The sequence below is a fragment of the Tachyglossus aculeatus genome, chromosome 14, assembly GCF_015852505.1.
Source record: "Tachyglossus aculeatus isolate mTacAcu1 chromosome 14, mTacAcu1.pri, whole genome shotgun sequence".
Taxonomy (NCBI): Eukaryota; Metazoa; Chordata; class Mammalia; order Monotremata; family Tachyglossidae; genus Tachyglossus; species Tachyglossus aculeatus.
In genome coordinates this window covers 4,372,426-4,391,470 of record NC_052079.1, presented here as the reverse complement: position 1 = coordinate 4,391,470, position 19,045 = coordinate 4,372,426, and the positions used below count along the sequence as shown (strand labels likewise).

At 44.6% G+C, this 19,045-nt stretch overlaps 1 protein-coding gene across 10 annotated transcripts in view; it reads right to left on the bottom strand.

Annotated features, from left to right (window-relative positions):
* Nucleotides 1–19,045, bottom strand: part of TRIM9 (tripartite motif containing 9) — a 76,465-nt gene that overhangs the window by 22,772 nt on the left and 34,648 nt on the right. For all 10 annotated transcript variants that reach the window (XM_038756846.1, XM_038756840.1, XM_038756845.1 and 7 more), the window contains exons 3-4: nt 15,626–15,748; nt 1,378–1,488 (exon numbers count right to left, since the gene is read on the bottom strand). In XM_038756846.1, coding sequence (XP_038612774.1) covers nt 1,378–1,488; nt 15,626–15,748 — 234 coding nt within the window. The remainder of the gene's footprint in view (nt 1–1,377; nt 1,489–15,625; nt 15,749–19,045) is intronic.

Sequence of the window (19,045 nt, the reverse complement as noted above, 5' to 3'; positions counted from 1 at the left end):
GGAGCGAACAGCATTCTCTCCACGGAGAGTGTAGAAGGACTGAAATAATTTCTTACCCATTATCAAGCAGTTCTGACATCTCTCTAAACATCCCTGGCTTTAAATCTTAAATTTTCTCTGGTCCTCGATGAGGATGAGAAATTACTTTTACTGTAAAAACCCAAGCTTGAAGTGGTTAGGTCCTGTGATTTATTGTCATTTAGCTGTCTCACTAGAGACCATCTTGTAACAGGTGATGAGGAACCCTTAAAGACTGATGAGAGCTGCCTTTAGGTTGAGAAAGGAATGCTACTACGTAATGCTCCTAATCAAACTCTGTTCTGACCCCTCTCACTTGAGGATTTAACTTCTCATCAGAGTCTGGTTTCTCTAGGTACTCAGAGACATGGAAGAACCTTCACACCACCTCCTTTCTATTTTAGGCCTCCCATCATCGAATGACTGCCACTTTATTCTTTTACAAAGGTTCTTTCTCTTCATTTTATCTTGTGTTTCTCTATTGCTTCTTTCTTTGATTTGACATTAATAGACTCATGACCCTAGTGCCAGAGGAACGAAAACATTACCCAGTAAGGTAGAAGAAAAGAAGGTTTCCAAATTACCCGCTTAAATGGGAAACGACCTTTGGCTTTACAGAGAAACACCTGGCCTCTGGGGATCGCTAGCTTTCAACTGTCCAGCCATGAAAGGGTGCTGACGAAAGACGTTATGGGCTCCAAGAAGATACAAGGGTTGACATTTCAGAAAATCAATCAATTAATCAATTGTATTTATTGAGCACTTACTGTGTGCAGAGCACTGTACTAAGTTCATTCATTCATTCAATCGTATTTATTGAGTGCTTACTGTGTGCAGAGCACTGTACTAAGTGCTTAGGAAGTACAAGTTGGCAACATATAGAGACGGCCCCTACCCAACAACAGGCTCACAGTCTAGAAGGGGGAGACGGACAACAAAACAAAACATGTGGACAGGTGTCAAGTCACCAGAATAAATAGAAATAAAGCTCTTGGGAGAGTACGACATAAGAGATTTGGTAGATATGTTCCCTACCCACAACTAGCTTACAGTCCAGTTCAGCAGTTTGCACAGTTGACACTCAATAAATACAAATAATTATTTACGGGGATTCTGCTCTCCAGTCCCATTAAAGAAATCAATCAATCAATCAATCACATTTATTGAGCGCTTACTGTGTGCAGAGCACTGTACTAAGCGCTTGGGAAGTACAAGTTGGCAATATATAGAGACGGTCCCACAAACATATATACGTATACATATACATATTCTTCTAGACTGTGAGCCCACTGTTGGGTAGGGACTGTGCTCTGCACACAGTAGTCAAAGAAACTGAAAAAGAAATACATGCATTCTCACCTGCAAAAAGCCACTGGGGTCATTTTCCTTAATGACCTCCAGGCAGTATTCCATCAGGCCAGTGGTCTGGCGAAGCTTCACGGTGCAGTGAGATATCTGGTCTCGTACCACCTGCCAATTAGAATGGAGAATATTCCCACACGGTCCAAGGTCACACAGCAGGCAAGTGGCAGAGGTGGGATTGGATCCCAGGTCCATCCAACTCCCAGGCCTGAGCTTTATCTGCCAGGCCAAGCTGGTGCTCACAAGCACTGGAGCAGTTAATCAGGTTGGGCACAGCCCGTTCCACATAGGGCTCACCCTCTACATAGGTCAAGATGTTTAAGTTCTCCGTGCCTCATTTTCATCATCAGTAAAAGAGGTAGAAGGGGTCCTTGCTCTCCTTTCCTCTTGCATTGTGAGTCCTGTGTGGGACTCCCATGGGTATGAGCTGATTATCTTGTAACTACCTCACTTAGTAAACACTTAGTAGTAGGGGAAGTGCCCGCGAACCAACCTCAAACACACTCCTTCAGCCACATTCATTTTCAAGGAGCTCCTCCAGTGAGATCAGGTCAGCCCCGTGTTTTGACTCAAGCAGTATGGCCTAGTGGAAAGAGCAGGGGCCTGGGGGGGCAGAGGACCTGAGTTCGAATCCCAGCTCTGCCACTAGTCTGCTGGGTGACCTTGGGCTAGTCACTTCACTTCTCTGTGCCTCAGTTCATCTGTAAAATGTCAAAACCTGTTCTCCCTCCTACATACAGTGTGGGACCTGATGATCTTGTATCTTCCCCAGTGCTTAGAACAGTACTTGACACAGAGTTAGCGCTTAACAAATACTAAAATTATTATTATGCAGCTGACAAGGCTCCCCTATTTACCTAATTCTGGGAAGGCCCCTTAATGCACCAAATCTATATCTGACAAGTTGTCATCTTAATGGCAAATGAAATGTATTTCCAGAAATTTCCAGGTTCCCAGCATAAAAGGAAGCAGTGAACAAAGAGTTTCCAGTGGCTGGGCTCACTCTCTTCCTTCACTGGAGGTTTCAAAAGAACTACAAGGAACCCAGGAATAACTGGCCCAGCAAATCCAAAGAGATGAAATAAAAGAAATGCTAAGCACAAATTCTTTAGAATTTTGTCTTTAAAAATCACACTTCAAGGGCTGGAAGAGAGATTTTGTATGAGTGAAAATGCAGTCATTCCCAAGTGGGCTTCTGCCTTCACTCCAGACCCCAATCCTAAACCTCAGAGATTCCACTGACCCCATTTATCGGGCATTGGGAACGTTTCTGGGAAGCTTTCTAAGAAAGAAACACTTGCCTGATTCTAAACCCCAGCTAAAGGTACTCGTCAAGGCACTGTGACCAAAGGCAGTTCTGCTTGTGATGACTGATGGTGTCATCCCTTTCCTTTCCACAACACCCAGTTCAACGTTCATTTCTACTGCCCAAGTGAGCCGGAATGAATTCATGACACACTCAGAAAATTCCCCGCCTGCTTCTATAAATCAAATACTAAAACCCAGTTTATCCCCCTGTCAGCGAGGATTCCAGGAGCTGTCTGGCCATGGTGGCTACCTGCCCACCCTTATGGAGTGGGAAGTGTCTTGCTGCCAAATAGCTGATGACTCTCAGCTGCGAGGGGTCTAGTGTCTCCAGAATTATTTAGCCCACGGCTTCCTGAATGACTCTACCGTCTCTAGGCAGAGTGCCATCCCACCTCTCCTCTCCCGACTTGTGCCCATTTGACACTGAGCCATCCCAATCATTTCCCATTTCACAGGGACTACAATAACCTGAACCTGAAATGGTGCCACTGTTGCTAGAGCAAATCAAGCTCCTGGCTCCCAGGAGCACTAGAGTTTCTGGTTAAATCCTTGCATACTAATTGTTGCCTCGATTCTGAATTTGCTTAACAGCCATTTCTATTTTATGGAAACCACTGAGCCATTCCTAGAATTATGAAAAAGCAGCCTGGTGTAGTAGAAGGACCACGGGCCTGGGAGCCAGAAGGACTTGGGTTCTAATCTCGACTCTGCTACTTTGCTGTGTGAATGTGGGTAAGTCACTTCACTTCTTCTGTGCCTCAGTTACCTCATCTGTAAAATGGGGATCAAGATTGTGAGTCTCATATGGGACAGGGGCTGTGTTCAACCTCATTTAATGTTTTGTTTTGTTCTCTGTCTCCCCCTTCTAGACTGACCGTCTCTATATGTTGCCAACTTGTACTTCCCAAGCGCTTAGTACAGTGCTCTGCACACAGTAAGCACTCAATAAATGATTGAATGAATGAATGAATTAGCTTGTATCTACCCCAGCGGTTAGTACAGTGCCTGGCACATAGTGCTTAAATACCATTAAAAAAAAAAAAAAGATCTGTCCAGTTCAGTCTACCCACTGAATCTTCTCCCCTTTCCTTCTCTTTGCAGCTTGCCTTCTGCCACCATTCTTCATTATTATTGATTTCTTAGGCTATTTATCTCAAACATCAATGAATTCTCTTCTTGGGAGATTTGTCCATTTTTCCCTTGGTATGGCCCTTTTCTAAGTCTCTAGGACATGTTCACTAAGCACTGGCAGAATTCTGGATTTGGGAAATCTGCCTTTACAGAAATGGAAAAGTTGAAAAGATACAGGCAAATAGGGAGCTTGGAAAACCAATCTTTTTACCTTATTTGCTTTAAAGTAAAAAAATCTATATTCAATTCCCTTGGGATAATGAATTTGCTCTCCAGTGTCAAACGCTTTCAGAATATTATCAGTAAAATCACCATCTGCTTTGGCTGCCAAGTGCCTATACATCACATGGACAGTTTTATTTTGGTTAGGTGTCAAACACAAAGAAAATTGTGATCAAAGAGAAATGAAGGTTATTTCCATGTCAACTTGGCACACTGACTCCTGGAAAAAAAACCCGTAGCTCCCAGTACTGCATCCCCTAGAATTCTTAACCTTCTATTTTGCATGGAAGAGAGATGTAAGGCTTTCATCAGATAACAATCATACCTTGGATTAGCTGAATGCTTTTATTTCTCTAAAGCACTTTCACATCAATGCATTTTGCTTTCAGGATATCCTTGTGAGGTTAGTATTATTATCTCCATTTTACAGATGCAGAAACAGAGGCCCAGAGGGGTAAAATGACTTGCTAGGGGTTCCACAGCAGATCAGCCCCAAAGCAGGGTAAATTCAATCAATTCATTCACTCAATCATATTTATTGAGCACTAATTGTGGGCTCTCAGGCCTTCCCTGTATGGACGACCCCAGGTCAGCCTGTTCAGCTGGCTGGGAACACCTGGAATGGGTAGACTATTGGATCCTCAACTTGTTCAAAAGTTGCCCCTAACTGGAGGGTATATTTCTGTTCAATTTTTCCCCTTGAAAAAATACTCTCTCTCCCAATTCTCCTCCTCTATTTTTCTCTGGGGACTTTTGAGGACAACTGAATTTTAGGGGATGCTCGGTAATCTACGGTCCTAGCAACCATTTTCCATGTCTGCTTTCTGAAGAATCTTCAAAATTCACTAGTCTCCTTCATCCATCTCCATCTGTGTCTCAGGCCAATTCCCCCTGGCCTGGGCCTTGTCAGAGCCCGCTACCCCACCTCCCGTCCAACACCTCCACCCTTCTCAGATTGCTCCCCTTAGTGCAAGACAAAAAAAACCCTACCACCCTCTTCCGGACTCCACAATCCAGTGTGGCTTTCCTCAAAGACCAGTCAGTGATGATGAGAACGGGGATGCCCATACGCTGGTTTCCTTCGGGTCTGCCATGATTTATTTTACACTAAAGGCAAATGGGCCAATACTTATTTCCAAACCTGACTGTAGCCCTGCCTATGGTGTTGACTTCACTATCTTAACATAGTTTCTTGGGGAACAGGCAGGAGGTCAGATGTGACTATTCCCATCAGATACATAACGAAACTGGGGTACAAAAGAGAGTGGGGTAACCACACCAAGTTTCCTTGGCTTGCCAGTTGGTTTCTCTATTCACTAGGCCACCTGCTGAAGGCTGAGTCAATGCTGAGGGAGGCTTTGACTAGGCACTGATTTGGCTAGCTGGGATGGCAGGATCTACATGCTTTTCACTGCAAAGGGAGGGACTCACCAAGGCTGTAAGCAGAAGAGCTCTAGAGTGTAAGCTCGTTTTTTCTTATTTTTTTTTTTAATATGGTACCTGTTAAGCACTACTAAGTGCCGGCACTGTACTAAACTCTGGGGCAGATACAAACTAATTAGGTTGGACACAGCCCATGTCCCTCATGGGGCTCACAGTATTAATCCCCATTGTACAGATAAGGTAACTGAGGCACAGATAAGTGAAGTGACCTGTCCACGGTCATACAGCAGACAAGTGGCTGAGCTGGGATTAGAACCCAGGTCCTTCTGATTCCCAGGCTTGTGCTCTCTCCACTAAGCAATACTGCTTCTCATTGGGGAGAAGCAGCGTGGCTCAGTGGAAAGAGCCCGGGCTTTGGAGTCAGAGGTCATGGGTTCAAATCCCAGCTCCCCCACGTCTGCTGTGTGACCTTGGGCAAGTCACAACTTCTCTGAGCCTCAGTTACCTCAACTGTAAAATGGGGATTAAGGCTGTGAGCCCCCCGTGAAACAACCTGATCACCTTGTAACCTCCCTAGTGCTTAGAACAGTGCTTTGCACATAGTAAGCACTTAATAAATGCCATTATTATTATTATTATTATTATTATTGTGGGCAGAAAGTATGTCTACTAATTCTGTTATACTGTACTCTTCCAAGTGCTTATTACAGTGTTCTGCACACACTGAACACTCAATATAATTGATTGATGTGCTCTCCCATAGAAAAACCTAAAAGCAGGAGTACTGAGGCAGTAGGACCTGTCCCAGGTTGGCACCTTTCACTGTTCCTCTAAAAATAAATTCTGCCGCAGATGCTCCAAGCATTTCTGGAGTCTGAAATCTGATCTAAGCAAAAATACTTAAACAGAGTCTCGCATACAAACCCAGTGATCCCGAAGGCTTCAGCTACTGGATAAACAGAATATGGCTTGCAGATGGAATATTGATAAAAATAATGATGAATGAGCTGACAAGCTATTTGACCTGCTGAAAGCTGAGTGCAAGGCACAACGAATCAATGGTGAATGTAAATTTATTCCCAAATTTAATTTCCATGCTTTGCCAACTGTAGTTTTCTGACCTATGATGTCAAATGCAGCCTCTAGAATATTAACTGTGCCACATTTATTGGGTCAGGAGCTTCTAAACTGCATCTCTGCCTTTGCTCTACACTTCAGATATGGATAGAGCATGGATCTGGAAGTTAAAAGGACCTGGGGCCTAATCCCAGCTCTGTCACTTGTCTCTTGTGTGACCTTGGACAAATCACTTCAGTTCTCCGTGACTTAGTTACCTCATCTGTAAAATGGGGATTAAGACTACGAGCTCCACGTGGGACAGGGACTGCGCCCAACTGATTGCATTTAGTACAGTGCCTGGCATATAATAATCGCTTAACAAATATCATAAGTAAAAAAATAAAAACCAAGCCAAAACAAAAACCTCACTGAGAACTCTGGGGAACGAGAATACCACAGTGCACAAATTTTCCCACTATAAAGCTATCACCCTGCCTCCGGAGGAAAATCTCTTGGGTGATAATTATAGACTGGGCCAGCCTTCTCACGGCTCAAGCTGACACATATCTTGGCCTTTAACTTTCTTCCCCGAATCTCCAGGCCAGATTCCGGCCAGAATCATGCTAAAATCTAGTTGGCTGAATGTCTCCATCCTCAAACATTCACATCTTCAATTTGCTCTGCTGAAAAGTCGACCTGTATGTCTGCTTCCTATCCTTGGAGTTACTATAGGAGTTGCGTGGTTTCTAGTGGTTCAAAACAGAAAGGTTAGGTAAGCGGGGAGTAATACTTCATCGGTCAATTGGGGATTAAGACTGTGAACCCCAAGTGGGACAAGGACTGTGTCCAACCTGATTATCTTGTATCTACCACAGTGCTTAGTACAGTGCCTGACACATAGTAAGTACTTAAATACCATAAAAAAAACCAAAACCAGAGGACAGGCTGGACTGCCTTTCAAGATCTTCATGCATTCATTCAATCATATTTATTGAGCTCTTACTGTGTGCAGAGCACTGTACTAAGCGCTTGGGAAGTACAAGTTGGCAACACATAGACACGGTCCCTACCCAACAATGGGCTCACAGTCTAGAAGGGGGAGACAGAGAACAAAACAAAACATGTGGACAGGTGTCAAGTCATCAGAACAAATAGAATTAAAGCTAAATGCACATCATTAACAAAATAAATAGAATAGTAAATATGTTCAAGTAAAATAGAGTAATAAATACGTACAACTTCCACAGATACTCCCACAATGTAATTCCATACATGGGCATGGAATCTGGACCAAGAAAGCTACACTGTCTAGGCAAAACCATCTCCTTCATTCATTCAATCGTATTTATTGAGCACTTACTGTGTTCACAGCACTGTACTATGCGCCTGGGAAAGTACAATACAACAATAAACAGTGACATTCCCTGCCCACAGTGAGCTCACAGGCTAGAGTGGTTGAGACAGACATCAATACAAATAAATAAAATTACAGATATATACCTAAGTGCTTTAGGGCTGGGAGGGAGGGAGAGCAAAGGGATGAATAAATTTACAATCGATCCCTCAGATCTCCATTGGTGTTTCTATCGGCTCTGATAAATTACCTTCCCGGACTTTAGACCCGGCAGACATTATCACTAGTCAGTTCCCCTCATTTGCAGAAGAGAAATTCACTGTGGAATGCAGTCAGCTCACCCCATCTGATGGAAGACTTGCTCTCAGCCAGAACTAGCTGTGCCCACACAGATGGAGGCAGAAGGAACAGCAAAGCTGCGCCTGCTTGAAGAAGCAATCGGCCCTGTTCGCAGCACTCCACTCTCGCGAATCTGATGGCAGCTCCATCCCATCTGCTTGAAGCGTTAAGGAGAGCCGCCCACCTGTACAACCTCCATCTCCGAGGTCCGGAGATGGGGTTCTGAGCCGGCCGTGAATTTCAGTGAAGCGTGGAGATGGGAAATGGAGGCCGCTATTTAGAAAACAATTCTTCCCGAGTCCCAAGGCCGGTAGGGACCAACCAGTCGGCTGATTTCAACCAGTCCATCCTTCCGCCATCAAGCAACAACTGCGCTCCACCATGCTCTTTGAAAACAAGCGAGATTTCACAACTCACTTTTTAATCTATTTTCCTGGTTAGTATCTCCCATCTTGCTTAGTACAGTGCTCCGCACACAGTAAGCGCTCAATAAATACGACTGAATGAATGACAGTGCTCTTCCTTTTATGTTCCCTAATTTGCTCTGCTGCCACTTACCAATTATATCCTCTTGTGCTTGAAACTGTCAATAGGGAGGTAACGACTTAAAGGGCCTGGACCTAGGAGTTGGAGGTTCTGGCAGGCTCTGCCACTGGCTGCTCTGGACCATTGGACAAATCAATTTAACCTCTCCGGGCCTCAGTTCCCTCGTCTGTAAAATGGGAATAACGATCCCTACCTCTCCCTACCTCCTGGAGACACCGTGAAGACCATATTATATAAAATCAAGGGATGACGATTTCCAAATGATTCCCCAAGGTTTTATCTTTCCTTAGTTACCACAGAAATGCTGTTGAGAGGCAGTGCTGGCCAAAGGGGGAGAAAATGAAGTCTGGAGGACACAGAAACCGAGGGACTTTTCTTTGTTGGCGAGTGGCCCTAGATCTCCCACACTACACTTTTGAGTGCTGACAATCTCTTCTCCACTGTCCCACTGGCCAAATGGCTTCCTCCCCAACACCAGCCTGTCCTCCGCAGGCTCAAAGGCACCGATATGATGCCCCTGACAGTGGGCAGATAAAATACGAGACATAAATAGGGTTTTCGACGATGTCAAAATTGGTGGTGCAAAATGTAAATTCTGCTTATCTACACATTCAACACTAAGAGTACAAAGACTATAAATTTTAGGACCTCTGGGGTTAAGTTTTATGTGATTCAGGGAGGTGATGGTTTGAACTTCATATTCCCCTTCCTTTAAATTCTACTACTTTTCTTTATGTATCCTGACATTTTTATTATTTCAAGGCAATACCTCCACTCACTGTCTTGCTGAAGATCTCAGGAGACATGTTTCTTCACATTAGCATCCAAAGTGAGCAAAGAGAAGCAGCATGGCCCGTTCATTCATTCATTCAATTGTATTTATTGAGCGCTTACCATGTGCAGAGCACTGTACTAAGCGCTTGGAGCACGGGCCTGGGAGCCAGAAGGACCTGGATTCTAATCTCAGCTCCAACACTTGTCTGCTCTGTGACCCTGGGCAAGTTACTTAACTTCTCTGTGCTTCAGTTACCTCATCCGTAATATGGGGATTAAAATTGTGAACCGCATGCGGGACGGGGACTGGGTCCAACCTGACAATCCTGTATCTACCCCTGCGCTTAGTACATGCCTGGCACATAGTAAGCGCCCAACAAATGCCTTTAAAAAATGGCAAACACCCAGCACGTTGAGCACGTGGAGTTGGCTGGAAGAAAGGTGCTTGTTATTCAGTTTATTAAATGAATCAATGACAGAATGAAGCCCTTTATAGGCTTGAGATGGGAGTACTGTTAGAACAACAAAGTGGTACATTCTATCTTGAAAAAACCTGAGAGCCATTGAGGTAGGATCTCAAAGAGGTCATACACTTAGGTTCCTGCCACTACTTCCCAGGGATGTTGTGAGAAATGAAATAATGCACGAATAAAGCCCTATGCTCTACGCGAGAAAGACTTTTTTTCCTCCATCTACTGCACTGCAACCCCACTGGCTGGAATGCAGGAAGCAGCAAGGCCTAGTGGATAGAGCACAGGCTTGGGAGTCAGAAGGGCCTGGGTTCTAATCCTGGCCCTGCCCCTTGTCTGCTGTGTGATCTTGGGCAAGTCACTTTACTTCTCTGAGGCTCAGTTACCTCATCTGTAAAATAGGGATTTAAACTGGGAGCCCCATGTGGGACGTGGACTGTGTCCAACCTGAAAAGCTTGTATCTACCCCAGTACTTAGTACAGTGCCTGGCACATAGTAAGCACTTAATACCATTAAAAAAACTAAATGATTCATTTGGGAATGGAAACTCCCCGAGGGAAGGAGCCAAGGCCGTTGAGCACTCTGTCCTTCCAACAATATTGCCTGCCACTCTTCAGGGACCCAGGAACAATAATACATAACTTCAACGTTCATAAATCATGACCCATAAGCATTGCTCACAAATTCATTTCGATGACAATCACAGTCATTACGGCAGGTATTGAATTTGGTTCCCATTTCTGTGCTTTCAAGCTGAAAGATGGTTTTCACCATACCCACTGGTTGCTTTCATTAGAGGTGCATTTTTCAATCATTTGTATGATTTAAATTGACGCCAAATCTGAAAAGGGTTTTCGGTGCATGATGGATTTGCAATTAATAATAAATATGGGCTAAAACTATTAGACCATGCAAATCTTTGCTAAAGAAAATTGAGTCCTCCTGTTAGGTGCACTTTAATTTTTCATAATTCATGGCAGAGTAATGGAATAATTTGAGTCTGCGCCGTTAGCCGACCGGTCTCTTAGCAGCACACTAACAAGGGACTAACTGTTACTTTCTCTGTGCCGGCTATGGCTGCAGTCTGTCACAACATATTGGGTAATTAATTATTTTTCATTCTTTCTGGGGTTTTAAGGGTTTGCATTTCCTTTGCAGATGAAGACTGGAGAGTGATTACTGGTAAGCAAAGTAATGCCCCAGACTACCACACACAATTTTACAACCCAATACTCAAGAACCAAACTTACCTTTCTAAAAATTCTGTTATGAGAGTTTTATAATTGTATACTGAAGTTAAGTAAATTAGAAAATTATAACAATGGGGCAATGAAACAGATGGAACTGATTTCTGCAAGTTTACGAACACCAGCAATTCGCTCCTTAAGTTTATCTCTGTTTTTGACATGACTTCACAAACACTTCCACACACTGTCAACATCCCCTCTCCAAGGTATTTCTGACCACGAAAGTGGATTTCGTCACTGCTTCTTTCCATCCTTTGGGGAAACCAATAGAAAAAGTCAGACTGCAAAGGCATGCTCTGCACACAGTAAGCGCTCAATAAATACGACTGATGATGATGATCATAAAAACCGACTTCTGCATAAGTCAGAGTCATTTCCAGGAGCCGCCCTTCTTTTGTACTCCCTTAAACAAAATACTATTTTCATAAGTCTTCTGATACAAACTTGGAACTCATTCATTTTACCCCTACCCCCACACCCTACCCCACCTCCCACAAGCTGACAGATTAAAATCTTCGGGCCAATCCCACCCTTGGTTAATTATAGGAAGCCTTGGAGAAAGGCTAACAAGAGGTGACTGATTGGACAGATCCTTGTGGGGATTTTACTCACCATCCAGAGCATTGGGAATTTTCAGAGTAGGAAATGTAAATCCGTAATCTAGCTGATGGCTCAAAGTAATTTTTTCGTCAAGGTACTGCAAGGGCAGCCCATGCTAACACGCTGCAACTAACTGCTCCGTGTTATGTATTGCTTTTGCCATATGGCATTACATCCTACAGTCCTAAAATAGATGTTTTATTCCCAAGAGTTATTGTTTTCTATAGAAAAGACTATGATTTGCATTTTAACACAACTCCCAAAATACAATCACATTGGCACGGGCTGCCAAAGTAAATTTGAGGGGGGACCTTCTCCCCACCCTTTCCCAGTAAATGATTTCCAACCATTTCATGAAAATGATGGACCAGTGCTTGGCCCCCATGGAATTGTGAGGCTCTGGAGATGTGATGAATGTCAAATAGGGAAGGCCAGTTTTCAAACACATGTAATTAAAACTGGGGTCTGATGTAACAACATGAATCGAAAATCCTGACTAAAGAGACAGAAGTGCTAATGGCATCTCTCAGTGGGGCTCAGTGGAAAGGGCGCGGGCTTTGGTGTCAGAGGTCATGGGTTCAAATCCCAGCTCTGCCAATTGTCAGCTGTGTGACTTTGGGCAAGTCACTTCACTTCTCTGTGCCTCAGTTACCTCATCTGTAAAATGGGGATGAAGACTGTGAGCCCCACGTGGGACAACCTGATCACCTTGTATCCCCCCCAGTGCTTAGAACAGTGCTTTGCACATACCCCAGTGCTTAGAACAGTGCTTGGCACATAGTAAGAGCTTAAATACCTCATTATTATTATTATTATTACGATTATAATTCACTTCAGTTGCGTTCCACTGATGAACGAGAGCATGAGTGGCACTATGCAAACCACCATTACTATCACAGTATTATTACTGCTATTATTAAGTGATGGTAATAATAATAATACTTGTTCAGTGCTTTCTACATGTCAAGCCCTGCACTAAGCACTAGTGTAGCTACAAGAAAATCAGATTGGAGATCTGTCGCACATGGGATTCGCAAGTCTAAGTACGAGGGAGAACAGGAACTGAACTCTCATTTTACAGATGAGGAAACTGAGGAGCAGAGCAGTAAAGTGATTGCCCAAGGTCACCCAGCAGGCAAATAGAAGAGCTAGGATTAGAGCTCAGGTCCTCTGACTCCTAGCCCTGTGCTCTTTCCCACGCTTCTCTCTTCCTTCCATTCTTGGTGCCGAGCATTCAGGACTAAGGCTCGTCCGCTGCTCTTGAAAGGAGACTCCATCACCATTGTTACCCTGCAGTTTCCTCTTACTATGATGATGATGACGATGATGATGATGATGATGATGATCCTCCCGAACAGAAAAACCCATCTCAGTATTGACCAGGGCAACTCTTCTGTTACACCCATAGAACACCTATTAAAAAATAACTAGGTTACCAACAGCTGAGGTGTTTCCATTTTAAGGCACAATCCTCGACACTGATTTCAGTTTGAAATCAGAATTCGTTCGTTCATTCAATCATACTTATTGTGCACTGTGTGCAAAGCATTGTACTAAGCGCTTGGGAGAGCACAATATAACAACAGACACATTCCTGCCCACAACAAGTTCACAGGCTAGAGGGGCAGACAGACATTAATGTAAATAGATAAATAATATAAATAAATAAATGTAAAGGCTCTAGAAGATTCTTCTGCTTACACTGGCCTTACTGTTAAAGTCGAAATGTTCTTTTAATAGAAGCAGTTCCCAAGCAGCTTGTAATAATTCCCCAGCTCAAGAACTGCAGCCTCAGGGGAATCCTTGGAGGAAAAAAATTAAATTTGCCATTCTTCCTTTTTATGCTACACAGCTCCCAATATGGCAGAGGCGAGATAGCATCTCTGCAAACCTCAAATAACCTCTAAGGATATGAAGTCTGAATGTATAAAAGCACAAGCACTGGATCATTAGTCAAACAGGGGCAACATGAAAGCTCAATCCAGCCAAGGAAAATAAAATAAAAGCCATCACTGTTTAGCTCTAAGTGCTTACAATGTGCCAAGCACTGTGCTCTGCACTACAATAGATACAAGAGAATCAGATCACACAGATCAGACATGGGCTCACAGGCTAAGGGGCAAGGAGAATAGGTATTTCATCCCCAGTTTTCACACAGAGGAAACTGGAATAAAGAGAAGTGAAGTGACTCACCCAAGGTCACACAACACACAAGTAGCAGAGCCCGGATTAGAACCCGGGTTTTCTGATTCCCAGGTTGTTCCTTCCATTATACAAAGCTGCTTCTCCATTCTGCCATCCGTGCCTCCCCACTCTTACTGCTGCAAGCTGACTGGCTCAGTTACTGGGTGGGCACTGAAGAGCAATGACACAACAGGCTGAGCTACAAGAAGGTCTCCACTGGAGTTATCCCTGGGTTTCCATGCTTGGAAAACTGAGGGATACCTCATCAGTCCTTGTGGGGGGACTCCCCAATGGGCTCTAGGGTAACAACAATAACAACAGTAATAATAACAATAATCGTAATAACTATGGTACACGTTAGGCATTTACTATATATCAAGCACTAAACTATACTATAAACTAAACTATACTAAACACTGGGGCAGATAGAAGATAATCGGGTCCCACATGGGGCTCACAGTCTAAGTAGGAGGGAGAACAGGTATTTTTCACTTGTCTGCCACTTGTCTGCTGGGTGACCTTGGGAAAATTACTTCACTTCTCCGGGCCTCAGTTATCTCATTTGTAAAATGGGGGCTAAGACATCAAGCACTGTACTAAACACTGGGGCAGATAGAAGATAATCGGGTCCCACATGGGGCTCACAGTCTAAGTGGGAGGGAGAACAGGTATTGTTCACTTGTCTGCCACTTGTCTGCTGGGTGACCTTGGGAAAAATCACTTCACTTCTCCGGGCCTCAGTTATCTCATTTGTAAAATGGGGGCTAAGACTGTGAGCCCCACGTGGGGCAGGGACTGTGTCCAACCTGATTTGTTTGTATCTACCCCAGCACTCAGAACAGTGCTTGACACATAGTAAGCACTTAAATACCATTATAAATATTTATTCTGCTTTCCCTAATTATAACTATTGTTGTGTGTTTCCACACGAGCATGTAAGCTCCTCGTGAGCAGGTAATACGGCCCCTGCTTCCACTGCACTTCCCCAAGCGCTTAATAAAGTGAAATACGGGCAGTGGGCCCTCAAAAAATACCTTTACTACAACCTGGAGAAAGCCTTAAGAAGAGGCGGCTACATCTGGGGTTTCATTCTTTCTTTCATTCTTTCTTTCATTCATTCTTTCATAGAGAAGCAGCGTGGCTCAGTGGCAAGAGCCCGGGCTTTGGAGTCAGAGGTCATGGGTTTGAATCCCGGCTCCGCCACATGTCTGCTGTGTGATCTTGGGCAAGTCACTTAACTTCTCTGAGCCTCAGTTACCTCATCTGTAAAATGGGGATGAAGACTGTGAGTCCCCCATGGGACAACCTGATCACCCTGTATCCTCCCCAGCGCTTAGAACAGTGCTTTGCACATAGTAAGCGCTTAACAAATGCCAGTTATTATTAATTATTATTATTCTCTGGCTGACAAATTCTTGCTGGAGGGAATTCTTCACCGGGTAATAGCTCTCATCTGGATTGTACAGTTCAATTCTATCACCCATCTCTCTGTCTGGAGAGAGCAGATCTAATCCAGCAGGAGGTCCCGGCTGTTTGCTTCATATCAAAATGAACTTGCCTGAAGTGAGGAAGTTCCCTTTGTTTCCCCCCCTCCATTTCTTTTCTCTTTTCCGAGCCCAGAACTCACCTTCAGTTTGTGCTCATGCTCCTTGTTGACCCGGGTGAGCAGCTGGGCTTTTCTTCTGTTCAGGGCGTCGATGAGGGCATCACACTGCGCCACCAGGCAGGCCTCAAACTCCACACTGTTCTCCTGTGTGATAAAGCACATCTCACAGCCTCCAGGTTTCAGCCCCACTGGACTGCTCTGCCTCGACCAAGTGAGACTCGCCATGAACAAAAATCTGGCCTCAGGTGCTAAAATTAACGGTTCCCTGTACTAAAGTGTTCTTATTGTGGGTTTTTTTGGTTGTTTTTATAACTAGATCATGGCACGTATCAGGGCTTGGGTTAAAATTTACAGTGTATGTGACAGGACACTATCACCTTACTTATTTATAGGGAGATATTAATAACCCTGGTGGGGTACATGATGGTTTAGTGGAAGGAGCCCAGGCTTGGGAGTCAGAGGTTGTAGTTCTGATCCTGGCTCCGTCACTTCTCAGCTGTGTGACCCTGGGCAAGTCACTTAGCTTCTCTGTGCCTCAGTTACCTCATCTGAAAAACGGAGATTAAGACTGTGAGCCCCACATGGGACAACCTAATTACCTTGTACCTACCCCAGTGCTTAGAACAGTGCTTGGCACATAGTAAGTGTTTAACAAATACCACCATCATCATCATCATCAAATGGGGCCCAATTCTATCCATAGCCGAATGGCCTTCTAAATAGAATTGGTGTCAATTCCCTCAAAAGTTGGCTCGTCTTTCCTGGAAAATGGGTACCTGGAAACTGTGGGATCCGCAAAGTGGATCGGCTGGGAAATTGGAAAAGGTCAGCAGAGAGATCCCCCAGCGATTTCAATGGATTATTCTATGGACCTCGGGAAAGTTCCCCTGGATTCCACAGCAGGAGCCAGACGGGCGCTGCTGCCTCTTATCTCCCATTCTCGTGTCTCTCTCCACTTCAATCCATACTTCATGCTGCTGCCCGGATTATCTTTGTCCAGAAACGCTCTGGGCATATCACTCCCCTCCTCAAAAATCTCCAGTGGCTACCAATCAATCTGCGCATCAGGCAGAAACTCCTCACCCTGGGCTTCAAGGTTCTCCATCCCCTCGCCCCCTCCTACCTCACCTCCCTTCTTGTCCTTCTCCAGCCCAGCCCGCACCCTCCGCTCCTCCACCGCTAATCTCCTCACTGTACCTCGCTCTCGCCTGTCCCGCCATCGACCCCCGGCCCACGTCCTCCCCCGGGCCTGGAATGCCCTCCCTCTGCCCATCCGCCAAGCCAGCTCTCTTCTTCCCTTCAAGGCCCTGCTGAGAGCTCACCTCCTCCAGGAGGCCTTCTCAGACTGAGCCCCTTCCTTCCTCTCCCCCTCGTCCCCCTCTCCATCCCCCCCATCTTACCTCCTTCCCTTCCCCACAGCACCTGTATATATGTATATATGTTTGTACATATTTATTACTCTATTTATTTATTTATTTATTTATTTTATTTGTACATATCTATTCTATTTATTTTATTTTGTTAGTTTGTTTGGTTTTGTTCTCTGTCTCCCCCTTTTAGACTGTGAGCCCACTGTTGGGTAGGGACTGTCTCTATATGTTGCCAATTTGTACTTCCCAAGCACTTAGTACAGTGCTCTGCACATAGTAAGCGCTCAATAAATACGATTGATGATGATGATGATGATGAGAATCAGGCAAGACCAAATTTTCGGCAGGAAGAAAGCGGGCCCCACGTTAAGAAGGGGCAGCGGGGGGCACAGAGCTAGGGAGATTCCACTGGGCAGAGTAAAGCCCAGAGGCACGACGGGAGGGAGACATTAGTAGATACAGGGAGAGCTTGGAGGGGCAGTGGAACGGCAAAGAAGAGGGCTTCCGTACCTTGCCATACTGAGGAGGGATTCTTGCCCTTGGGGTTAAACAGCAAATATTGATTAGTCTATTAAAAAAACCTCTCAGCCTGTACAGTAACAGTTATTTTACAGAAGATACAGAATACTAATGCTCAGTTTACTATACTACAGGAGTCCTCTGCTGGACTGGAATTCTCCTTGTACCAAAAGTCGCACGTGAACTTCTACTGGAAGGCTTTGGGCAAAAGGCTCCGGGATGTATCAATACGTCTTAAGACATCTAAAGAGTGTCGGATTTGAACTATGACCTGAATGCCGTCATATAGATATTTCAATAGGCTGTCTTTTGAGCACATACTTCACTGAAATATACAAGCATCTATCAGTCATCATTTTTATTTTTCATACTTGACTAAGCATTAGTCACATGCGCAATTACCAGGCAAAACAGGAATGTAACACTCAACTGCACATCTCATCTTGGATTATGGCAAAGCCAAAAGAGGACTCTCAAAAGGCTGAACAAAATGGGGATATTTTAAAGGGGATTATCTTAGCTTTTAAAAAGATTTCTTTTTAATGGCCTGATGATTTCCAAAGCCCTATAGAGCAAAAAGTATGTGTGCATGTGTATTTTCTGGGCAACAGTCCACTATCAGAGTTGTGCTTTCTGCTCTGAAATTCAAGCTTTTCCTCAGACAATTTGGAGAACGGAAAGAGGTTGGAATTCTGGAATGCCAAATGTTGCCTTTATTTTTGCTCTTATCGATTCAATGCTCTTAAATTCCCAGAGAAGTCCTTCTGGCAAAGGCATTTCTAGAGGTTTCTATATCCAACATGGAATAAGCTGGGAAGGGGAATTTCTGCTGAAGAAAACTATTGATAGCACCAGCCTCGGAGTTGCCCAGCTCTGCTATGTGTCGGCTGTGGGACCTCGAGCAAGTCACTTAACTTCTCAGTGCCTCGTTACCTCAACTGTTAAGTGGGAAGTAAGACTGTGAGCCCCCTGAGGGGACTTGGACTGTATGCAACCTGATTAACTTGTATCTGCCCCGGCATTTAGGTCAAGGTTTGGCACATAGTAAGCACTTACCAAATGCCACCATTATTACTATTACTATTATTATGTGACCTGGAGCTCCTCCACAACTGGGGCTCTGGAGACAACAGGAGGAGGCTCGAGGGCTGAGGCTGGCACCCTTCTGCCCCACACTGGCCTCCAAGACCCCCCCATCACACATACACAGGAGCAGAGGGCAGCAGAAGCCCCCCTACAGCGATCAGAATGGCAGGAAGGCTATGGCAGAGTATCCTAAGGACGGTTTGACTGGAAGTGGTGAGATGCTCTTCCGTGTACTGATTACTCATAGTGATACCTAGACTGTGAGCCCCTAGCAATCAATCAATTGTATTTACTGGGCATCTGCCTCGTGCAGAGCTTGGGAAAATACAAGACAATGAGGTTGGGAGACGTGATACCTGCCGTAAGGAAGCTTATGGCCTCGGGAGGGAGACCGGCATGAAAATAAATTACAGATAGGGGAAACGTGTGGGATACGGACTGTGTCTGATCTGTTGCATTTCTATCT